At 52.0% G+C, this 25236-nt stretch overlaps 1 protein-coding gene across 1 annotated transcript; it reads left to right on the top strand.

Annotated features, from left to right (window-relative positions):
• Positions 1–2546: 2546 nt before the first annotated feature.
• RHCG (Rh family C glycoprotein) lies at positions 2547–22742 on the top strand. The gene is made up of 11 exons (XM_006198459.4): positions 2547–2834; positions 9643–9829; positions 13010–13160; positions 15259–15406; positions 16282–16448; positions 17906–18043; positions 18242–18378; positions 18691–18815; positions 19024–19097; positions 21537–21626; positions 22297–22742. Exons 1-10 carry the CDS (start codon positions 2648–2650, stop codon positions 21600–21602), a joined length of 1380 nt encoding a protein of 459 aa, XP_006198521.2. The 5' UTR covers positions 2547–2647; the 3' UTR covers positions 21603–21626; positions 22297–22742.
• Positions 22743–25236: the final 2494 nt, after the last annotated feature.

Genomic DNA, 25236 nt, shown 5'->3' with positions numbered 1-25236 from the left:
GGCAGCAGAAGAATCTTCTCTTCCTTCCTTCCTTTCTTTCATTTCTTCATTCCTCCCTTCCTCCCCCAATGTGACCATCCCTGGCCACTATGCTTACATCACATTCCCAGCCCTCTCTCTTTCCCACCTCCCATTTTATTTTTCTCCATGGCACTGATCACCCTCTAATATGCTATGTACTTTACTTATCTATTGTGTTTGCTTTTGTCAACATCCTTGAAAACCCTGAATTCCAGTTCCATGAGGGCAGGGGTTTACCTCTTTTGCTCACTGTTATATCCCAGCATCTAGAACAGTGCCTGGCACACAGTAGGTGTTCAAACCTACTGTGTGCCCCTTATTCACCCCTTCCTTCATCCTTCTGAAATGCTCCCTGAGTGCCAACTCTGGGCCCACACCGTGCTGTGGACAGGGGGAGAAAGTCATCCATAAGACTTCACTCCTCTCTTAAAAGAGCTCCTGGCCCCCATGGCAGTGGATGACTCCAGACACCTGTGTGCCCCACCACTTCATCCCCAAAGTTCCCTAGCCCTTGCCTCCCTGCCCTCCATTCACCCCCTCCATCTATGCTTAGATATCTTTCTCTGCAACAGTGAGTGCACAAACCTGAAAGCAAACCTTCCTTCAGGCTCTGCCCAGAATGGACAAGCCGTGTGGTGTAGTGAGATCACACAACCCAGAGTCTGAATCTCAAGCATGTTCCCTGGCTTCTCTGAGAACTCAGTTTCTTCATCTGTAGGATGGGGCTCCAGTATCTACCTTGCAAGAGTTTCACTGAAATTAGATATCTAAAGGGTTTGGCCAAGGCAGGCAGAATGAATGGCCCCTCTTGCTGGTATTGCTCCTGCGGTGTCTGGCTGTGTCTTGAAGCAGGCTGCTTCTCGTGACACCCTGGTGCCCCATGCTGACACAGAGGAGCCACACTCCAGTTCCCAGCCCCCTGATGGGGCACTCAGTCAGCCTCAGGTGTTCTCTACACAGCATTCATCACTTTTACAGATCTGAGATTCAAACTGGCAAAGGGGGAAGGGTTAGAGTACATCCTTATCACGCACAAGTTTGTGGGTTAAACCCCCAGTGCCTCCATTTAAATGACTAACTAAATAAATAAACCTAACTACCTCCCCTACCAAAAAAAAAAAAAACCCAAAACAAAAACTTCCACAAACTGAAAATGATTTTTTTTTAAATCCAGCATTGGTGAGGGTGTATGGGTGCCACTCTCACACCTGGCTCACGAGGCATGAAATGCTTAGTTTAGGAAAATCTAGCAATATGTACCAAAACAATTCAGCTTCTGGGAATTCACTGAAACCTGTGTAAAGACTTATGGACCTGGATGTTTATGAAAGCGTTATTTATAACAACAAACAAAAAACATACAAACAAAAAAATAACCTCATTGTCTAACACTAGGGGATTGGCTAAATAAAGCATATGGTATATCCTGCCATTAAGAATGATGTAGAAGAAGAAAATGGGAAGATGTTTACAAAATATTAAATGAGTAAAGCAGCTGTAAATCATTATTATAGTATGAATCTTTCACCCTCAGTTTTTCATATTAGGGTTGCCTCTAGGTGATGTGATTACAGATGGTTTTTCGTTTCTTCTTTGTGCTTTTCTGCATTTTCTTTTCTGTATTACCTTTTTAAAAGAAAAATTAGAAAAATCAAATTTATTTTGATAAAATACAGACTAAACATGGATTTAACCTGAATTCTATGGTTAAATTTTATCTTGACTCCTATCAAGATCACATATATTAACCAACAGATAATTCCTGATCATAGCTCAATGAACTTGTGAAAAATTCTTTAAACTGTTCCTGCAATCCTTTTTCTATGTTTTTTCTTGATACTCTTTTCTTTGAGAATAATTTTAGATTTACAGCAAAGTTGCAAAGATAGTACACAGAGTTCCTGCATCTCCTCACCCAGTTCCTCCTATTAACATCTTAAGTAACCAGAGTACGTTAGTCACAGCTAAGAAATCAACATGCGTGCCTCTCTGTTAACTAAACTTCAGACTTTATTTGGATTTCACCAGGTGGGTTCCATGAACATCTTTCTGTTTCAGGATACAATCCTGGGTAACACATCGCATTGAGTTGTCATGTCTCTTCAGGCTTCCCCGGTCCGTGACAGTTTCTTGGACTTTCCTGGTTTTTCTTGTACCCTGCATGAATTTCGTAATGAGAAGAAGGGATGGTGGTGATGATGATGATGATGATGATAAGGATGATTTATGTCCAGGAATGCCTTCGATTTTATCTCGGTAGGAGGTAAATGATCGGCTTTTTCTTTCTCTGTTCACTGCAACAAAAGGGGAAAGGCAGTGCTGCTCAGTATCTATGGGATCCACCGAAGCTGGGGCGCCTTAATCCCTGCCCACAGCCTGGCTCTTGCTCCCGCCACTGTCCCCCCACCCCAACTCGGGCAGCCTCAGGGGCCCTCGGGTGAAGGGCGAATCCCGGGCCCGCGGGTCCCCTCGTCGGTTGGGCGAGCGCGTGGGCGGCACCCGGATCAGCTGTTCCGCAACCCGACGCGGCCGCCCCGCCCCTGCCCAGGTCTTAATAAGCCTCTCCCGCCTCGCCTCGGACCCACCGAACTGCCGGCTGCCCGCCCCGGCCAGGCGCCCCTGCAGCATGGGCTGGAACACCGATCTCCGCTGGCGGCTGCCGGTCATCTGCCTGCTCCTGCAGGTGGTCCTGGTGGTCCTCTTCGGTGTGTTCGTGCGCTATGACCCGGATGCCGACGCCCACTGGATCGAGGAGAGGTTGTCTAAGAATATGTCCAGCGACCTTGACAACGAATTCTACTTTCGCTACCCAAGTAAGTCCCGCCACCCTGCAGGCCCACCTGCGGCATATCCGAGCGGTCCCCACCGGGCTGACAGTCCTGCCTGGCCTCACCTCCGTGGCCTGTTGCTCCAGAACAACCGGCGGGCGGGAGCTGGAGGAGGGAATGCTGCCCACAGCCCCCTGCCCTGCCCCTCTTAGGCTCCCCACCAGGGGAACTCCCCAGGATCTGGAGATCAAGCTCAGGAAGTGGCCAGATGTGCACAAATACATTTCACCCTGTGAAAAGTCACCGGGGTGAGCTCACTCCAGATGCCATCAGAAACCTCCAACCTCCCTGCCAGAGAGCCCTTCTTGATATCCTCAGAAGAGCTGAGTCTCATCATGGTCACCCACCAGTGGGTAACCCTAGCTCCCTTGTCCAGCTGTGCCCATGCTCTCCAAATTAAGGGGATAGTTCCAGTGTCAAGGGCTGTAGGGATGGCGATGGCCTACCAGCCCTGCTGCTGGGAGAGGCATGGGGGACCATGACATCTACCTTCTCTTGGCTTGGGGAGGGAGAAAAAGCATCTCTGAATTCTCTGGTATCTGTGATGCTGTGGTTAAGAGTATGGCCTTGGAATCACCAGACCTCACCTCTATCATGGCTCTGCCATTAACCACGTGGGTGGCCTCAGGCAAACGTCAACCTTGTGGAAACTCAGTTTCCTCATCTGTCCAATGGGGAAATTACTAGGAGCTACCTTACAGGGGTGGGGTGAGGCTGGCATGAGACATTGCACATGAAGTTCTGGCAAATGGTGAGGCAGGCAAGCTTGAGACCCTCCCCTGCCTGTTTCATTTCTTCCCTCCAGCTGATGGCCACAGAGCCAGCCCCTTGGTAAAGCATGAGGGGCAAGGCCTCCCATGGGCATTCCATAGGTCTTCTGTGTGTCTGGGCAGTGGAAGGTCTCAAGATCCTGAAATAGGAGCTAGAGAACCGCACCAATATTGGGCACGGCCCTCGTATCTCCCCAGCTCCTATCCCCACTCTCTCCACACCCACCCACTGACATTTCATGCTCGACCTTTATTCACTCAACAATCACTTTATCTAGAGGGTGACCAGATAATTGATCAACCAAATGACACTTTTGAGAGTGAAGAGGTAGGAGATTCATGTTAGTAGTAACTTGCCAGGACATAGGCATAAACCATGACTATCCCAGCAAACCAGGGCTTATGGCCACCCTGGACAGAGAGGTGTACCCCGACACCCCTGGCCTCAGAGGGGTCAGCAGCTCTGGGCAAAAGAGATCTGTGACAGCTTCCTGGAAAGCAATGGCATGGTGAGGAGTGGAAAAGCAGGGCAGGGGAGGGGCCCACAGAAGGAGCGTGCTGGGAGAGGGGCTGAGTGGCTCGATGTGGCCCGAGTGGCTCGATGTGGCCTGAGTGTAGAGGTTGTGAGAGGGATAGGAAGGAGGCCACTACGTGAGGAAGAGACAGCCCCAGCCATCAACAACCGCCTTGAGTTTCTCCTGCCATGTCCTCTGTGCGTGGGGAGCTCTTTGTCATCTAAGCAGGAAGTGTCGAAAAGAAGAGGAGCGTAGGGAGAGAATCTTGGCCTCGGGATTCCCTGGCAAGGGCAGGAAGTAGTGGCAACAACTCAAACCGAACATGCATTCCCTCCTTTGATCATCACCACTACTGAATGAGGAAGGCAATGTTATGACTCCTATTTTACAGACCAGGAAACTAAGGCCAGAGAGGGGAAGTGTCTTGCAAAGGTCACCCAGCTAGGAAACTAGCGAGCCAGGGTAGGAGCCCTGGGCACCCAAGCCCACTCTCCTGGATCACTCTCCTCCCCTTAGTCTCACCTTTTCTCCTGCCCCACTTGGTCATGGTGGCTGTGGGTAGGAGTTGGAGGCCCATGGCCTCCTGGCCCTGGTGGGGCTCCAAACCTGGGTTCCTGGGCCTCAAGGCAATTCCCAGGGGCATGGGGTGAGGGCAGGCCCTTGCGGTGCTTTCCAGGTTCTTGGCTCCAGGCTGTCAACAGCTGTGCGGGCCTCATTTCTGCCCAGGGGATTAGTGGAGTCTACTGGGCATCTCAGTTTCCAGAGGAGTCCAGCTCCAACGGGCTCAGGTGGGGCTCGGGGGCCTGAGGACAGCTTCCCTGGTGTGGGCCCCTTGGCAGCCAGCAGGCAGAGCCAGCTAAGGACTCGCCCTGGCAGTGCCCTCAGAGGCTATGCTGCAGACACCAGCTGCTGAACACAAACTTCCTCCTCGGCTGGTGCTCTAGGGGCTGAGTCTGGGGGAGGCTGTCCTGAGGAGGGGCCATCCGAGCTCCTAGGAAGCTTCCTGGGAAGACTGAGGGGGGAGTGGTCCACATTCCCAGAAGGTGACCCAAGGCAGAGGATGCCACAGTGTCAAACACCTGAAGGACTGTTTAATGAAACTGAGGCAGTAAGGCTCACCTTGCCCTCCTGGGGACCTGAACCTCAGATTTAGCTCCATTTAGCTAAAGTTGAGCTTTCCCACAAGCAGAGCGCAGTGTAACCTGGTGGCCCACTTTGGAATTAAACAGATCTGGGTCCATCACTAAAGGGAGTGAGTTACCTCCCTAACCACCCTGAGCCTCAGTATGTTCATCTGTGAAGAGGGAATGCACAAGATCTCCTAGATCGAAGATGGCGGGTGGCTGAGACAGCATGTCTCATGGTATGAAACGAGAGGACAGTAAATGCTGACATCTGAGTACTCATTCACTGAAGGTGTTTTAAATGGAGGCTTAGCATCGCTTTAGAGATGTGGCCAAGGAATGTCTCCTTGAATGATAACATTTAAATTCCTTTGTGCTCTCCCCACTTACAAGTACTTTTTTGCATGCCTGTCAGGGACTTTATTTGTTTCCATTTTATGATGCAGGAGATGGAGGTTAGAGATTTGCCCAACACTCTCAGCTGGTCAGTGGCACAGGCAGAGACGAAGCCAAGCCCTCCCTCTGCACAGCCCACCTGCCTCCCCAGGTCTCTGTGGCATTGCCATCCCCTCCTCCGATCATCTCCCCAGGAGACTTTGAAGTTATGGGGTGGTTCTGTGGTCAGCTTTGAGGTGTGGGAGAGGTGGGCACAGAGCCTTGGGGAACTGAGGGACTGGCTAGTAGGCCTCAAAGGCAACAGTTTAGGCTGGGCCAGCCTAGAAAGCATGAAAAGGGGCTGGTACCCAGGCCACCGCAGGGCACTGCTCCTTTGCTGAGGCAGCAGAGGGGAGAGAGCTGCTGTGGTCCACTGGCATGGGAAACTTGTCCTCAGATTTTTGAGACTTGGCCAGCTTCAGGCCAGCCTCACTGGGGACCCATCCTGAGAGGGAAGAGTGAGGGAGTGGAGAACAGCTGTGTACTGGTGCCCCCTTGTGGCAGCTCTTAGGGCTGAACACCACCCCCACCCTACAAGGCTGAGAGCAGCTTCTGGGCTAGTCACTCCAGGCTGGGGAAGGAGCGGGGAGTGGGGCAGTGGCTCAGTCCAACCGAATGCAAAGCACCTGGTCAGTCTCGAAAGAGAAAGAGAGAAGTAGTAGCTAATATAATTGAGCAGTTGCTAAAGAGCCAGGCCAAGCCCAGGGCTTTGGTTGGATGACCTGTTAAATGTACACCGCACACCTCTGAACTCTGTTACTATCCCCCATTTTACAGAAAAAGAAACTGCAGATCAGAGAGGTTATGTCCTTGCTGAAGGTCGTACAATCTGGACCTTCAGACTGTTATTTTTAAAAACATTTTCAATAGTACCAAGCTTTATGAAGCATAAATTAATAAAGTGGTACATTTGGGTTCTAAGTGAGGACCAGTCTGGGAGATAAAGAGTAAGGAGCCAGAGAATGAATCAGGAAGGTGACCAAGGAGAGGGAAACTGGTGTCTGTGTGCCTGATGTGGAGGGAGGAGAAAGAGACACCCCAGGGATGGTCAGAGACAGAGATCAGGACAGCCAGGGAGTCTTTGAGAAGGACAGAGAACTGGCAAGAGGAGGACAGGCTCGGAGAAGCCCTGGGAAGCCAAGGTTTCCCTGCTTTTGCTCCCAGGGAGAATGAAGGCAGTCCTGAAATTGCAAATCATCCCTGGGGGGACCCCCAGTCCTCTTCAGCCCCACCTTTGCCCACATGTTTCCTCTGCCACCAAACAGCTGACAACCTCTCACCTTGAAAGATTACCCCCCCACCTGCCACTGACTTTTCCAAGGGTTCCTCCCACCTTCCTCCCAGCACCTTCCTTGTTTGGTCTGCTGGCTTCAAGGCAGGCCAGTCCTCCACTTCTGTTTCTCCCTCACCATTCCCACGTTGTGGCTCCTAGATCTCCCGGCAGGCCTGCCCAACCTCAGACCCCAGCTCCAACCTGCACAGCCAGGTTCCCTTCCTCCCACACTGCCCTGCCTAACACTCACCACCACCCTCCCCGTGGTCATCTTGAACTCCCACGGACAGCACTAGACCCAGCACCTCGCTTCCACCCTGGCAACCTCTTCCTACTTCCCCGTGTTTACCAACAGCCCTGCCCTCCTGCCATTTCCCCTCCCTGCTTCTGCTGCTGTGGTCTGAACGTGTCTCCTCCCTCTTTCACACCTCTCCTCCTGTCTGTTACCTGTCACTTCTTCCCAAGAGTAACCATAACCACATACTTTCGCTCCATTTCCTCCACAACCGTTGGAAATGTGATAAACCGTGAAACACACTAATACATGAAATCAGCTGCACACATTGTGAAACCTAAGGTGAGCTGCTGTTTGTGTAAGTCTGAACGGGAAGCTCAAAGCTCAGAGCACCATACCGCAGCAGGACCCCCAGCTCTCTTGCATCAATGTCTATGCCCCCAGCTCTTACCCAACAGTGTGCCAGGACCTCCGTCCTGGGCCTCATCCAGGTGGCTGCTAGCCCAGTGCCTAGGGCTGTGGCCTGGACCTCAAGGAAGCCTTCAGGGGAGACAGATGAGGGCAGGCAAGGTTAAGGCAGCGGGAGCACAAGCATCACTGCCCCTCCTTTGGACAGGCTGCAGTGGGCACTAGGGTCTATCTGCTCTGTGGGTAGGAGATGGCCTGGAGAGGGCCTGCCGTCTCACCTGATGGTGAAACCCCACCAGGGCCCCTTGATTGCTGCTCAGCTGCCGTATCTGGGTGCTGCTAAGATCATGACAATAATCATTTATTCATTCATTCATGGATATTTATGGAGAGTCTACCTGGGCCCACTCATAGACGCTGGGGAATACCAGGGTGAACAAAACAGGCATGGCCTTGCCTTCTTGGAGCTTTACAATCTAGTGAGCTAGACAAACAAACCTACCTACAAATTGTAGAAAAACTAGAAAAGAAAGAAGAGGGTGCCACGAGGGAGAGAACCGACTTTAAACTGGGGGGTTAGGAAGGCCTCTGTGATGAGGTGACATTTTGCTGAGATCTGCATGAAGAGAAGTTGCTGGCCATCCTGCAGGAACAGCATTCCAGGCAGAGGGAACGCCACAGGCAAAGACCCCGGGTGGGACTGAGGACAAGAGAGGCCAGCGCAACTGGAGCACAGGAGGAAGGAGAGGACGGAGGAAAGGAAGAATGAGGAGGTAGGTGGGTGGGGCCAGGCTGGGGCCCTGCAGTTCCCTTAAAATTTTTTTTTTTAATTTGGAAGTCATTTCAAATTTACAAAAAATTGCTAAAATAAAGATAGTACAAAGAACACTATATACTCTTTAACTCCAATTCAGCTATCTGTCCTCTCCAGTGAGAGCCAGTTAAGATCATTGTAAGCCATCATTTTAGTTTTATCATTGAGAAAACTGAGGCTCTGAGAGGGAAGTAGCATGTCAAGGCCACACTGAGTTGGTAGAAGGATTGAGTCAGAACTCATTAGATTATGTCTGAGTAACAATAAATAATAAAGTAACAATAAATAATGATGCTTGCCCATTTTGTGCGTGGATTATGGGTGCTAGGTGCTTTACATACACAACTGCATTTAATCTCAGAAACATTTGTGAGTAAGCATTACAGAAGGTGCTGAGACCCATGCTCGTTAAATGACTTTCCAGAATCATCTTCCCGGCAGATGGAGGAACTGGGGTTCAAATTCAGGTCTCAAGAGTGGGAGGGTAATAGCTCAGTGGTAGAGCACATGCTTAGCATGCACAAGATCCTGGGTTCACCGGTACCTCCATTTAAAACAAAAACAAAAAAACAAAACAAAAACAAAACGATTCAGGTCTTAGTGATGCTGGAAGGTGTACTTGCTGGGAGGGAGGGTGGGATGTAGAGAGATTCCTCAGGGTGATCAGCTGACGTGCTTGACCAGTCAAGGGGACTCCACCGCCAGATGAGACTAACTTCTCCACAGTAAAAGAATGGAGTTGAGGGGGCAAAGCCCTGGAAAGTCTAGGTTCTAGACCCTGGACCCTGCATGTAATCCGCTGGCCCCAGTTTCAAATGCGCAGCTGCCCACCCCAACCCTGGGTTAGTGTGGAGAGGGGGAGCTGTCATCTCCCCAGGGGGGCGATCAGGCATGTCCTGGCATTACAACCCAGTGGTCTAAGTGGCCTAACGTCGTCGTCGTCGGGAGCTCACCTTGGTGCCTCCAGCCCAGTCCCCTCCGGAGGCGCTTATGACTTGATGGGGGTAGTGGCTCTTCTACCCGCAGCAGAGCCATTCAGTACTACACCTAGCCCCCAGACCCAGATGCGTGGATGATGGGACCGGGCTTGCGGAGCGGCCCAGTCCCGGCCACTGGCAGGGAAGACACTGGCCCTGTAGAGGGCCGCGAGGGCCCAGACCGAGGGCTATGGCAGTGCTTCGCTAGGCCACCGAGAACCCCGGCTGCGCTCTCCCCGCAGGCTTCCAGGACGTGCACGTGATGATCTTCGTGGGTTTCGGCTTCCTCATGACCTTCCTGCAGCGCTACGGCTTCAGCGCCGTGGGCTTCAACTTCCTTCTGGCGGCCTTCGGCATCCAGTGGGCGCTGCTCATGCAGGGCTGGTTGAACTCTTTTGAAGGAAACTACATTCTCGTGGGCGTGGAAAAGTGAGTGGGGGTGCGGGCCGGGTGTGTGGGACCCGGGTAAGGGGCGGGACCCGGGTAAGGGGCGGAGCCAGGGCAGGGCCCTGGGGCTTGGGGCTGGCTCCTCATCATCTGGTACCCGAGCACCTGAGACACACACACACACACACACACACACACTCACCCACTCACTCATTTCCTGATCAGCGAACCTCCAGAGTGGGAATTCTGATGATGCCCAAGTGCTGTTGGAAATTCTCCCCCCTCCTAAGACGCAGGCTGCAGGGACACAAGGCCAGCCTTCCCTCCGCAGGCTGGGTCCGGATCCTCCACCCTGACACATCGAACATGAAAATCGCCCTGAAAGACCGCGGCCCATGGTGGGGCGGGTGGCAGGCAATGGGGAGGAGTGCGGGGCTGCCTGAACCAGTCCCATGAGGTTCACTGTGGAGGGAACACTGAACAGGGAATCCAGTCAAATGGAGGTGCCTCTCCCTGCCTTGCCCTCTCCCTGTCTTGCCCCTATCCCACCCACAGAGTGGGCATAGGAAAGAGCTGTGAGGCAGGTGTGGGTGTGGAGACCTAAGGCTGAAAGGCCCTCCCTGCTTCAATCTACAAGGGGGCACTCTATCCCCATTTCTTCTCACTCTACCCTCATCATTTTTCTCTGTAATAACCTTTTGGTCTGATGAATACCACCACCCTCTCCCATCAGGCAACGCGGTCCCTCCCTCCTAGAAGCCTCAACATGCCCTTCCCCCCAGCACCACCACCGGCTTGTAAAATAAATTTGCCAACTTCCCCAAAACCAACTTGCCAAATAGTCAACTCACTGAATGACTCATTTATCAAATTTTCTAGGCCATGGCACCTTAGGAAACCTATAGCAATTTCTGTTGCCTGGGACAAAATCAACAGCCTTTGGGAGACTTTTTTCCCCCCAATTTTAGTCAAGTTTTGGTTTACTGGAGGTTCTTCTTTAAGTCCAGTTTAGACTGTCTTCAATTTCTGTAGACATATGACAAGTTTGCCTAAAGAAAAAAACATTTTGTAATTTGAGAAAGTTGTCATTGGTATGTAAAAACAAGTATTCATTAGCCTGCTTGAAAACCAAGTCCTTAGAAAGGGTTTAGAGGCAAATTGGTATAAAACCAAGTTTAAAGTGCAAATCCCTGTTGTCACATACAGGGCACCAACCAGGTATCATAGGCCAGGTGCCTGAAATTTAAAACATGTGTCCAATATTTGCAAAATATTAATTCATTCAAGCCACTTAATAAATCCATGAATTAAGAGAAACAGGAAAAACAGTCAACTAGATAGAAAATTTTTTGGAACCAATAAGCCAGTCTTTTTGTATATAAAATCCATGGCCTGCATATCACCCTGCCGTTCAAAATACACAAGAAGTTCTCATTCCCAAAGCCATAGACCCAAAGTATAAAAATACCTATAATATATTTAATTGGCCACCATGGCAAAATAGCTATGGCTAAATGAAAAACAAAAGTATACAACTTTAAAAAATGTTCAAAGGGAATTATTGTAAACTTCTGTGTAACAGGTTTTTGATGAACCAGTTATTTAGCAAATTAGTCTTTGACAAACTGAGTTTTGGCATATTGGTTTTCAGGGAATTGATTTTCAGGGAGCCGACTTCTGGTGGGTGCCCAGGGCTGAGATGAGTGTGTCATCCCCCAACCTGACCTGTGGACCCTTCTCATAGCTTCTGTCCTGTCCCTGCTGAAGTGTCCTCCAGATTCCACTGGTCACTCTAGGGTGGTGTCCCTCTGCCGGCCCTGCCTGAGATGCGACAGCCAGATCTCCATGTCCCAGGAGCTGATGCCCCAGTTGCGGGCCTTTCTGCTCTTCTCTCACTCCTGCCTACTGGTCACTTCTGTCAGATGGTCTTCTGGCTGCAGTTACCGGAATCTGGGCAAATAACTCGGCTTCTCTAAGACTTGATTTCCCATCTTTATGATGATGTGGCTAATACTAGTACCTGTCCCATTGGTTCGGGTGCGGTACAGGAGGGCATGTGCAATGCTGAGAAGGTATTTCAGTGCCTGGCACTTAGCAACTATCATCATTCATTCAGCCAGGCCCTGGGGATGCAGCAGTGACCAATAGTGAAGCCAACTTTCCAGTGAACATCCTCTGTCTTGGAAGGGACCCTAAGGGAGTAGTGTCCTGCCCCGACTCCACCCACTGGCCCTACAGCCAGCTCACTTCTTGTTTCTCACCTCCTGCTTCACCCCCCACCCCTCTCCCCACACACACACACACCCTGAGCATGGGAGAGGGGGACTTCTCTGGATGTGACTGCCTTAAGGAAGTAGTAGCCCCTACTGTCCCTACACCAACTCTCATGACTCAGAGAGACATGCTGAGAGTCTGCCTTGGAATCCAGGACAGCTTTGCCGCTGGCAGGGCACAAGGAGGCCTGGGTGACACAGAAGCAGGCACATGAACGCAACCAGGGTCTACTCTGACAGCGTGACATCTGCTTCTGCCGGCTGGCTGGGCTTTCAGGGTGTAGCCTTAAGGAGGGCCTCTGTGCTCCTCTGCTTCCATCCCCTCTGTTGGCCTTCCCGCCCTCTCCCTCCCCCAGCCCCGAGCTTCCTCCCTGCTGCAGGAAGGCCCCTCTCTCTCTCTAGACACAGGTCCTCTCTCCCAGGTAAGGTGAAGAGTTGGCCATGATACCTCAAACCCAAGCAAGGCCCTGGTGGCCAGCAGGAGAGTAAGAGATAAGGGTCTGGAGGCAGAGACCACATCTGATTGGAGGATTTGGGGAAGGCTTCCTGAAGAGGAGGGAGTGAGAAGAGGTTCCAGAAGGGCAGGTAGAAGATGGGGGGGCAGGACAAGGCCCCAAGTATGGGCCATGTTCAACAACATCGGTCAGACCACTTGGATGCCCTGAGCACAAACTGCCTGCAAGGAGTGGGGCCTGTGATATGGCTGCAAAGGAAGAGTGTGGCATCTAGTATCTGCCACTGCTGTGATGGATCCCTCATATGCTATTTTAATTCTGAGAGTAGCTTTAAGGTATTATGTGCCCATTACCACAGAGGATTAAACTGAGGCACAGGAAGGTTAGGTCACAGGCCCAAACCCACAGATGACCAAAGTCCAGATTCAGCCCCAGGGCTTGGAGTGCCACTTCTTGCTGTTGCCTCAGCCCCTCCCTGACCCGTCTCCCCACAGCCTCATCAACGCGGACTTCTGCGTGGGCTCTGTCTGTGTGGCCTTTGGGGCAGTTCTGGGCAAAGTCAGCCCTGTCCAGCTTCTCATCATGACTCTCTTCCAAGTGACCCTCTTTGCAGTGAATGAGTACATTCTCCTCGAGCTGCTAGAGGTGAGCAGGGCTCTGAATGGGGATGGAGGTGGAGGGGACTCTTGGGGGGAAAACAGGGGATAGAGAGAGGGCTGGGGAGACATGCCCACTGGATTCAATTCAAACTTGGCAAGTCCCTTAACCTTCTGAACCTCAGTTTCCTCGTCTCTAAAGTAGGAGTAATGACATTTATTAGACAAGGATGATAGTCCATCTGGTAAATCAGTCCAGATACTAGGCAGAAAAGGGGTTCGTCACATGTTGTCCTTTCTCCCACCTTTCTCCTTCCTTCACATCAGGTAGAAAGAGTGGGATGTTCCTGCACATACTCTCACACACATTCTCACATTGCTCTGCCAAGAAAAAGACCCGGTATACTGAGAGGGCACATCTGTAAGGAAGGTTCCCAGGGAAGTGGCCAAGGTGGACATGTACAGCGGCACAAATTGTGCACTGCACAACTCCGGAGGTACCATTCATATGGGCTATGGCAGGAATGATGACCTCTAGGGTTGGCCAATTCACTGGCCCAGGTAAGGGGCACCTTAAGCCTCTGACTCTGGCTCAGACATGTCTTTAGTATATTTGCAGGAGTGAGGATTATTCAAGGACCCCATCCATTTCTTAGCCCCCAACTCCTCTGTACTTGTATTCTGCCTGGAAACCCCCAAGGTGTATTTTTTAGACCACCCTACATTCAACCATTCATTCTGTCATTTTTTCTCAGCCACCAAACTAGTCCAAGCCATCATACTTCTTCCTCCTGACTCATCTCCCTGTTTTCAACACTGCCTCACCCACCACCTCAGGCCAATCTCCACCAGCAGCCTTAATGACCTGTTAATAATGCATATAAGACTGTTCTCCTGATTAAAACCCTCCAATGTTTTTTAAAATTTCACTTCGAATAAAATCCATATCCAGTGGTGGGAACAGTCAGATGCAGAGACCCCAGTTAAGAGGCTGTTTGAGTCACTCTGGTGAGAGAGAGGTTAAGTGTGTTATCCAAGGTCACAGAGCTAGCGAATGAATTGTTGGCTGAGCTGAGTTTCCTGACTCCCAGCCTGGTGGGTGCCTCTACTAGCTATGTGACCTCGGGGAGCCCCTTACCCTTCCTGAGTCTCAGCTTTCTCATCTGTAACATGGGGGTAATAATTGTGCCTACGTCAGAGATTGGATTTCCCCATCTAAAGTGAAGAAACAAGTCTGTAAGTCTGATGGGAATGTCCTGAGTCAGGAGGAAGAGGAAGCGGAAGTGAGGGGAGGTTGAGGGAGGAGAGGAAGGCTAAATCAATCAAGCACTTGTTGAGGGCCAGGTGCTTGCCCAGGGATTTACACAGGTTGTCTAGTTTCATCCTCAAGACAGCTCTGCTAAGTTACTATAATCTCCCCTGTGTAAAGGAAGAACTTGAGACTTAAAGTTCAAAGGTGCAATGGGCTGAGTCAGGTAGGGCAGGAGGACCAGGAAGGGACAGATGGAGAGTGCACCAAGTCGGCCTGCTCTGACTTTGAGGGACAGGGGAGAGGAGAGGGAGGGGGTGGATAGTGGGAGGTTAGCTGGGAGGTTGGAGGGCAAGGAGCATGATAGGATGCGGGGGAGAGGGGTATTGGCAGACCGGATGGGGCGGTGTTGGTCCAAGAGTGGTGTGGAGAAGGAAATGTGGAGAAGGGAGAGTTCAGAGGGCAGAGGAGCATTCCCAGGACTTCAGATAAGGTGGAAGCTAGTGAGTGACAAACTAGATACTGGGCTGCCCTGGGTCTTAGCTCTGCTTTAGCTCTTCCAGCTGTGTGGCTGAGCAAGTCCCTCTCCGAGCCTGGGTCCCCCCATCTGGGCATAATCCCATCTGCTGGGTGAGGATGACCTGGTGTTTGCTGACAGACTCACTGCCTGTGTTCAGCAATCCCCACTTTCCTTTTCTTATTGAAGTATAGTTGATGTCCAGGGGTCCCCACTTTCTCCCCTTCCAAGTTGATTGGTCTGTGGGGGCCCTGGGCTCCATCCTGCAGCTTGCGGAGCCAGAGACAGCAGAATCTCTGTCTGTGTTGGGGAGGCAGGGGAGTGCTGTGGGGAGGGAGGGACAGGAGGGGTCAGAGCCTGACAGGCCCCCTTGTACTCCAGGTGAAGGACGCAGGGGGCTCCATGACCATCCACACATTTGGTGCCTACTTTGGGCTCACAGTGACCCGGATCCTCTACCGACCCAACCTATATCAGAGCAAGGAGAGGCAAAGTTCTGTCTACCACTCGGACCTCTTTGCCATGATTGGTGAGAGCTTCCATAATGACTGAGGGTTACCACAGTGACTGAGGGCTGTCATGAGGGGTGAGGACCACGATCATGGGTGAGGGTCACCCATGAGTTCTGGCCACCATGATCACACCTGGTCCCCATGTGGTCTGGTGGGTGGCTGCCAGTTTGCTTTGGAGGAAGAGCAGAGAGAGATTGCCAGTAGATACTCCCAGGATCCCAGATGCTTGTCCCTTTCCCCCATGAGGTGTTGGTCACTCATCCCATGTGTTCCCTAGGATGCCCCAGAGCAGACACAGTGGTAACCAGGAACTGTTCACTTGTCCCTGGGCTAGGGCAAGGTGTCCATCCCTATTTCCTGTGTCCAGTCATTCCAGAAAATACATATCAACCACCCTCTCTGGTCTCTCTCTTTTTTAATGCTAAATATCTTTTTTAAAAAACATTTTAAAAAATAGTTGATTTACAATGTTGTGTTAGTTTCTGGACACCCTCTCTGGTCTCTTAAAACCCAGCCCTGCCTTCAAGGAGCTCCTCATAGTTTAGTGGAAGAGATGGCAATGCCACCAGATAATCTCCCTACAGTGGAGAAAAAGATTCTCCCTCAAGGCGCTGTTGAAGCAGGGTGGGAGGTATTTAGCTCAATTATGGGATCAGGGTAGACTTCCTGGAGCTGCGTGGAGGGCTAAGTGGGAATTAGGTAGTGAGTAAAGCAGGGAGGGCCTTCTAGGAAGAGCCGCCAGCATGAATAAAGCTATGGGAGTGGGAGATACCTGGGGTGTGTGAGTCATGTGACATCCCTGGAGCTAAAGGGCAGGATGTCTGCCTGAGCTCTGTTGGGCCCATCCACTGCCTCTTCCTCTGGACCTACTGGCCCTATCTTGTCTGGCCAGGTACCCTCTTCCTGTGGATGTTCTGGCCCAGCTTCAACTCAGCTGTGTCCAATCATGGGGATGCCCAGCACCGAGCTGTCATCAACACCTACTGCTCCTTGGCAGCCTGTGTGCTCACCTCGGTGGCGTTATCCAGCGCCCTGCAGAAGAAGGGCAAGCTGGACATGGTGAGCAGTGGAAGGAGCAGTGGGGGGCCTTGTGGGGTGGTGCGGCTACCCGGTAGGCACTGATCACCACGTCCTGTCAACAACTCTGTGAAGCAGGCTGTGTAAGGATCATCGCACTCATCTTGCAGAAGAAGAAACTGAGGCTGCGGGAGAAATGATTTGTCCAGGTTACATACCTGGCTTTTGGCAGAGCCCAGAACAAGATTCGTGTAGGTTCCGTTATGCCAGCGACTCTGGATGAGCTGGCTTCTTCTCCTGGCTCTCCTCCCCACAACCTGGGTGCTGACAGCTGTTCTGGGCGGAGCACCACATCAGACATGCCCAGCAGGGTTGCCAGCGGCACCTCTACTCTGCCAGCTTCTGATCCTCCAGACACTGGTCCTCAGCCTTCTTAGAGCTGCCTCCCCCTGCCCCATCCCACACACTGAAAGGGGAATCTCTTCGATGCCTTGTCCATTCCACATGGGAGGTTTGTGGGGATGTGGTGTACACAGTGTCCTTCATATCACACACTGGGACAGGTGTTTCCAGGATTAGTGGGGAGGGTCCAAACTCCATGGGTGCCAGTAGATCCTTCTGTAAAAAGAAGACCACCTCTCTCTGACTCATATTTTGACACTAACTTCTTGACACAGGCATATGTGTCCTCAGACACTGCCAGGAGTGCCTGTTATCCTGGGACACAGCCATGAACCCCTGGATGCACTGACAGTCACCGTGCAGAGAGGTGGGGACTCAGACACCAGGGGAGAAGAATCAGACACACTGATGTGGGCACATGCAGGGAGGCACATGGAACAGGGTCAAGGTCAGGGGTTCTGGCTCCACATAGACCTGGATCAGGACACCTTTCTGCCCCTTGCTACCTGTGTGGTCTTCAACAAGCCCATTAACCTCCCTGCACCTCAACTGCTTCATCTGCAAACATCAAAAGATGACTGTGTTAACCTCCTGGTCTTGTTGTAGAGATGAAACAAAATAATCCCCACCAGCCGGCAACACAGTACGTGGTGCAGGTAGGCCCTTAGAGGGTCAGCAGGTGCTGGTGTAGGCCCGCAGACTCTGACGTGGGGGCGTGTGAATGTATAGGCCTCCCAGGTGCCTGATGTCAGCACACATGCACATCGAGACTTGTGAACCTGGGCACACGGGGATGCGTGGCACCCAGATATAAAGAGAATGTGCAGACGTGCTGACAGAACTCACTGGCATGGACACGGAAGATGTCCAGATGCTGGTGTCCATGGCATATGTGCAGAGGTGGCTGCCTGCCCCAAGTCTGGGCCCAGACTGGAGCCCTCTGCAGTCCCCTGGCTGGCTGAGGTGCACTCTGGGCCATCGCTGGCTCCCACGTGGCACCCACGCACAGGGAGTCAACGTAGGCTTTGGATCAGCTTCTCCAAGATGGCATTCTGGGAGAGGACTGACTTCTTGCCCCCTCTGCCTGTCCCGCCAAGGTGCACATCCAGAACGCCACGCTCGCAGGAGGGGTGGCCGTGGGCACTGCTGCCGAGATGATGCTCATGCCTTACGGCGCCCTCATCGTTGGCTTCATCTGCGGCATCATCTCCACCCTGGGTTTTGTGTACCTGACGGTGAGGGCCCCAGGCCAGGGGCTGGGGGCTGGAGAATGCTGGGGTCTCTGTGTTCCTGACAGTAAGGGGGACGTCCCTGTGGGGGAGGGGGCTAGAGAATCCTAGATCTCTATGTATTTGGGGCCTCCAGAATCCTGGTGTCCCCCTACACCCCTGCCACAGCTCCCCGCCTGAGCAGCACCCATCTCCCCTTTCTAGCCATTCCTGGAGTCCCACCTGGGGATCCAGGACACATGTGGCATTCACAACCTGCATGGCATTCCTGGCATCATAGGTGGCATTGTGGGTGCTGTGACAGCGGCCTGTGCCAACACTGAGATGTATGGGAAGAAAGGGTAAGAAAGGAGATGTGGGGAGGTTGTGCTCCCTCCTTCCTTCTCCATTCCTTCCTACTGTTCCTCTGGGGTCCAGGATTGTGTCTCTATTCCCTTTCTTGCCCAATCTGGACCACTATTTCATGAGCTCTCTCCTCAATCTCTGTCCTTCCACAAAAATCTCAGAGACACCTACTCTTTCCAGTGCCCCTGTTTTACAGATGGGAAGGCGGCAGCCCAGGGGCAATTGAGCTTTGATGCCTGAGCTTGGTTACTGAGCTTGGTTATCTGGCCTCTCTTGGGGCCCTAATCTGCCCCCTGTCTCCACCCAAGGCTTGCCCACGCCTTTGACCCTGAAAGTTTCAAAGCAAGTTGGACTGCAAGCTTGCAGGGCAAGTTCCAGGCTGCCGGCCTCTTCGTGTCACTGGCCATGGCCCTGGTAGGCGGCTTCATCGTAGGTGAGTGGGGGTGGCTGGGCCAGAGAAGGTGGGGCTCTGTGGGTGGGGGGCCCAAGAGTGTGTACCAGAAGTCAGCCGGAGCTCCCAGGAATCCTTTGTCACTGTGCTTATGGCTGTGGGACCGGGGGAATTTTTCCAGCAGAGGGAAAGGGCTGGATAGACAGAGAGGAAGTAGTTCCTGATCTCTTGTGACTTTCAACTTCCTTAGGGTTCATTTTGAAATTACCATTCTGGGGACAAGCCGCTGATGAAAACTGTTTTGAGGATGCAGTCTACTGGGAGGTGAGTCCTACTGACTTGTCCCCCTGCACAAGCACAGGTGCATTCCCCTCTCCCCTGGCCACATCAGCTGGGCTGGGGCCTGGGAAGCTGGAAGCTGAGGGTTGGGGGACAGAGCCTGTGTCATCCTGCTCTTTATCCAGGAGGCTGTGTCTCCTGGGGGTTGAAGGCTTCATTCCAGAGCAGTAATTCCCAAAGCATGGTCTCCTGTGCTCCCCAGTAGCAACACCTGGGAACTTGTGAGAAATATAAATTCTCCGGTCCCACCCAGACCTCCTGAATTCAGAACTCACAGGGTGGGGTCCAGCACTCTGTTAACAACTCCTCACGTGATTCTGATGAGAAATTCTTCTGTGAACCACTGCCCATGACCAGTGGTTTTTGGCCCTTACATGCACATTGGGATCACCTGGGGGCTTTACATACTTTCCAAGCCCAGGTTCCAGCCCCCAGAGACTTGGAGTTAATTGGCCTGGACATTGCCAGTTTATTTAAAGCTTCTCAGGTGAATCTAATATACAGCCTGGGTTAAGAACCACAGAGCAGTGCTCTGCTTCAGTGTCCATGAGAACCACCTAGACACCTGGTTAAAAACTCAGGTTCCCCTGGATGCCAGCCCAGAAGTTCTAATTTTGTAGGTCCTGGGACTCTGCATGGGAACAAGCTCCTGGGTGATTTTGTACCAACATTTCTCCCAGCATCTTGAGAAGTGTCAGTACAAAACTCTAACTTGAGAAACATTGTTCTAGAAGCTGGAAGTAGTGGAATGTCACAGAACTCAGTTTCTTTAAAAACATGCCACAATTTGGGCCTCCTGGGACTTCGGGATGGCCTTCCTCCCCATGAATCATTATTGGAGGTGTTCACCTGAGTTAGGTGATTGAGGATGGCACAGGGTCCTTCTTGCCTCCTGCACTGGCCCCTCTGACAAGGCCAAGGACCTAGCCTGTGTCTGTGGCTCCTGAGACAGGGTTCTGCCCATCACTGTCTTTCATTTGACAGTTCTATTTTTAGTTTTTTTTGAGAAACCTCCGTAGTGTTTTCCATAGTGGCTGCATCAATTCGCTTCCCCACCAACAGTGTACAAGGTTTCCCTTTTCCATCACCAACATTTGTTATTTGTAGGCTTTCTGATAATAGCCATTCTGACAGGTATGAGGTGATAACTCATTGTGGTTTTGATTTGCATTTCTCTGATGATGAGTTGGCTGTGTTTTTTTAAAAACCATACCAAAAGTTTTCAGAGCAATCTTAAGTACTGTCTACTAAAAATCAATTTCATGTACATAACTAATAAGCCTTTTAAATTCACTCTCTTTAAATTATTTTTAAAATTTTAACATGAATAGAAGCTCATTAGAGAAAATCTGGAAATAGAGAAAAGTAGAAAGAAACACCGTCACCCTAATTCAAGCACTATTAATATTTTTGGCATAAGTCCTTCCAGTCTTTTTAAATCTGCATTGATTTTCCTTACACAGCTGAGACGATATTATACTCAATTTGGTATCCTGCTCTTTCTCTTTTATCATAAGAAGTCTTTTTATGTTATTATATTCTGAATAAACTTTTTTAGCAGCATAATTATTTTCATTCTATTTTTGAAGTCAGAACTTCAACTATTTTAGACACTTTTAAATCACACAGATTTAATGCTAATGAAATAAACTAAAAAACGTTATCAATTCTGATATGTAGAAGTTCACTCTTGGTTCTGTTTTGATCTTTATAATTTATTCTAAGTTCACACCTACTCTGCGCTGTATCAAGTAATATAATTCCATATCAATAGAAGTGAATCACCATCAACCATTCCTATGACCTCTGGATGGTTTACCTGGAAGGTGATGTGGCTTTCCAGAGGATGGGAGTGAGGCACATGTTCCCCAGGACCACAGATGAGAGAGTCTTTAGGATCAAATCTGAGACTTGAGGCTAAGGCTGGGCTGATCTGCCCCTACTCCACCACCAATCCACTTCCAGTCTCCCCTACATCTTCCCCTACCTCACCTTTGGACCTGCCCGCAGTTCAGGGAAACTGCCATGCTACCCATCACCTGGCATACTACCACTCCTCTTTCGAAAGTGTGTTCAGCACAATCGGGATCTCCCCAGGCTGGGTTATCAGCCTCTTGTGTGTATATACAACTCTTACTGTCACTGTGCACTTCACTTGACTACCTGCCCATTGCTCTAGTTGGACAAGGACTGTCTCGGCCTCACAGTGCCCCAGCACCCTGGACAGTGGCTAAGTGAAGCAGGGGCGGGGTACCTGTATGAAGGACTGCCCCGCTTCGCAGCACGCAAACTGCACAGTGATCACAAGGTGGCGCCCACCACACACCATTTGCTGCTCCTGATTTGCCCAGGTCGTTCTATTTTCACCAGGGACACCTGCCCCGCCTGGGGCAGGGCCCTTAGAGCTGCCTCCTCTCTCTGCAGATGCCCAAGGAACAGAACATGACCCACCATTCTGAGGACCCCACCCTCAAGCCCTCAGAACCTTAACCTCCCAGGGCAAGTGAGAAGCAGGTAAGTATGGGCTTGGCTTGTCAGTGGGGGCCCAGCTCTTGGAATCAGATGCCACCAGCAAAGAAGCAAAAAGCACTAAGAAATGAGGATATGAGCCACTCCTGCCTGGAGTGGAGCAGCGTGCTGGGGTTGGTGGGAGAGGCATTCAGAGTCAGACTATGTGTCTACTGGACAGACACAGAAATTTGTGGAAGACACTCTGGACTGGAAGGAATACATGGAAGGTGAACCAGGTGTACACTTAACTTTGCTGCTCACTGGCAGAGGGACTTTGAGGATCTCTTCACCCCAGAGCCTGAGCCTGCATTTCCTCATTTATAAAAGTGGAGATGACAAGTCTGGCTCTATTCAGTTGATCAGCTCAGGCAAGACCTTCCTTCCTTCCTTCCTCTCCTCCTTCCTTCTTTTCATCAGTTAACATTTCCTTGCTGCCACTGTGGAATGCACCAAGCCCTTTCTCATTGCTCTTGTTATCTGTCCTCCTTGGAGGCCAAAGCTTGGGAAGAGTTGTGTCTGGGGTGAAAGGCTGAGTGATGTGGCAGGAGAGGATGTTGGGGTTTAAGGAAAGAGAAAAGCAAGGCTGTAACCAGTTGCTTCTAATGTTGCCCATCTGTCCAGAAAAGGAAAAGGACCTGACAGTGGCCTGCTGCTCTTGGCTCTCTCCCTGCAGGCTCCACAGACTGGCGCTCCCCAAGGAGCCAGTGCCGATGAAGCTGGGAACACAAGTGCAAGGCGAGCAGAAGCCCTGGCTGCTGACCTGGTCCAGGACGCCTCCACCCCTCCCTCCCCCTTCATCCCAGGGGGCCTGCCTGGGAATGGAGGAGGAGTTGTAGACAAAGTGGGCACCCAAGCCAGGTCCTGGCTGTAGGAGGCCTGCCATCAGGATCCTTGGTGGCCACATCTTGAGAAAAGCAGGGCAGAGTGCGGCTGGGGGCTGGAGGTGGACCCGAGCCCTTCTAGGAGACAACTTAGCTGCCAGCTGCCAACTACTGGGCTCTTCCACTACCTGCCTGCCCCTCAGCCAGTACCTTCCACACCCGCTGAGTCCCCCGGACCTCTCTGTGCCATGCAGATGGTGGCCTCCATGAATAAACGTTCTTGGTGTTCTTTGCAGAATGGAAGTGAATGCTCCAACAGGGCCGGTTTGAGGGAGAAAAAGACCTAGGAGACCCTGGGCCTCCTGCCCCAGTCCTGACCTCCCACCCCAAGTCGCCACTCACAGGGCAATGAAAATCATCCCAGGCTGAAGAGGAAGAATTTGGGGTGCTGGAGTCTGGAGTCCTCCTAGCAGGGCCCAGCCTTTGGGCTGGGGTCTTTCTGCAAGGCCGCTCCTTAGTTCACATCAGCCACCCCAGAAACACACCCACTGCGTGAAACTACCATGCCCACCATGCCCGCCACATGACCCAGCCTCCTTTCCAGGGTGTTCAGGCAGGGTGAGGGGGTATGGAGGGAGGGCTTTGTGGAGACAATCCCCACCTCCCTACCCTGTCAGCCCTGCTTTTCCTCTACACTGGAGGCAGGTTTCAGCAATTCAGATCTTCCATCACTTATTAAGGCCTGCCTCTGCCCTAGGCAGAATAACACACAGTTCCTGCCCTCAGGGGGCTCACAGTGTAGCTGAGGGATCAACCTGACACCCACCCTTAACTCTGGCAGGCATTCAATGCCCTGGTGGCTAACCAGAGCTGGTCACTGTGCAGGGTTTTGAAGGCTGAATAGGAGTTTACCAGAAGGATGGCAAAGGGACAGCATGGGCAGAGACCCAGGGATAGGAATCAACATGGCAAGATTTGGTATGACCAAAAGAGAGATGAGGCAAAAGTGTGCCAGCTGGAGAATAAGAGGCAGAATCCAGATCCTTTGTGGAGCAAAGACTCCAGGCATTAGGATGAGGAGAGAGGAAGGAGAAGTTCTCTCCTGCCTCCAAACCCGCCCTCCCCGCCCCCCTCACAATTCACACGTACGTACACACTCAGGCCTTCATTCCCCCTGCCAGAGGAGCCTGGAGGAGGTGGAGGGAAGGAGGGGCTGAAATGCAACCTATTCATGTTCCCGCGATGTAACACCCCTCATTTTCCATGCTGGGTAAAGACAAAAACCCTTTACAACCTGTTTCTGGAACTTGTCAGCAGCTGCCAAGAGGAGCATGTTAATTAAACGTCGGCAAAGATGGAAGCCGGAGGCCCCGGCTCTAATTGGACAGTTTGCTTCACCGGATTGAAAAACATTGTGACAAAGGAGGAGGTGCGCGGCGGCTCGGCAGGGGTGCGGCGTGGCGGGGAGGGGAGCGGCGGCTTTGATTTCAGCTGATCCGCTCCCCAGTCTCCCTCCCCCGCGGAGGCGGCCCGGCCCAGCCCGGCACGCCCACGGAGGGCCTGGGAGGGGCGGCGGCGGCGCTGGGCGAGGTGCCTGTTGGAGGAGATCCCGAAACCTCCCTGCCCTGAGATCCTGCTAACAGCCCAGCTGACGGCATTAGGTCCGGCAGAGGACCAGGCTTTGAGGGCTCTGCGGCCGGCCCCTTCCCCTGATGACACGATGGGGTCCTGGTGGCTGTGCTGGGAGGGCACCGAGGGCAAGTGTCGGGCAACCGCCTCGGGGCCATGTAGAGGCGGCACTGGGAGCCCAAGTCCAGGCCCCAGGAGGAAGAGACTTGGGTCTGGGCGCCTGTTGCAGGAACTAGCTCTGGGTCACGTGATCAAAGATCCGGTCTTAATGTTGGCACCTGAGAGGCTTTTCCTGGAAAACAAGGCTGTAAAGGTTTTCCAGGATCCTGTAGAGCCTGGGGTTTCCAACAGGACTGCAGGGGAACACCCAGCATCTGCATGTTTAGTGGCTATATCTCAGGTCCCCTCCTGTTCTTGACTAACAAATGAGGACAGCAGCCATGAACTGAGCACTGACTATGTGCTGGGTACCATGCTGACCCTACAGGCCCCTTTGTTTAACCTCCCAGCAACCCTGAGAGAGATGGGGGGCACCCATTTCACCAGTGGGGAGACTGAGGTCCAGAGAGGGTAAGTAACCCATCCAAGGTCACACTGTTATTAAAAGTGGAGCTTGGATAAGACTGGAGCCCAAATCCCTTTGATTCCAATGTCTGAACCTGGACTCCATGTTCCCTGCTCTCTGGCTCTTGGCCCAGACAGGAGATGAAATTCTTCAGGACAGTCTGAGAAAAGAGTGGGTCTCCTCAGTGGAGAACACCCTTCTCAGGGCCGCCAGGCTGAACGGCCTGAAAGATAGGGGTGCAGCAGCCTGGGGGTTACTCTGGAGGGCCGTATACATGTCCCCTCTCCTACATACTTGGCCAACTTGCATCTCCTGGGGTGGAGGTGGTTAGGTAACAAGGCCAGAGCCCTTCTGCCTTGGCCCCAGCTTTGTCCCCCACCCTACTCTCATCCTGAGCTGCAGCCCAGGAGAGCTCCGATTGTTGACAGGAGGCCAGGCTGGGGCCTGTGAGAGCCAGAAGCAAGTATGGGAAAAGGAGCCATTGTGGCTGAGCCTCGGGGATTAAGAGCTACAAAGTGGATGAGGAGGGCTGAGGCCATTGACGGCAGCCCTGCGAACTCAGTTCCCATGGGGGCGGCCCAAGCAGCCTGTGCCTGAG

The sequence above is a fragment of the Vicugna pacos genome, chromosome 27 (genome assembly GCF_048564905.1).
Source record: "Vicugna pacos chromosome 27, VicPac4, whole genome shotgun sequence".
NCBI classification, from domain to species: Eukaryota; Metazoa; Chordata; class Mammalia; order Artiodactyla; family Camelidae; genus Vicugna; species Vicugna pacos.
Note: the sequence above shows the minus strand (reverse complement) of the source record. Positions and strands in the feature narration are given on the sequence as shown.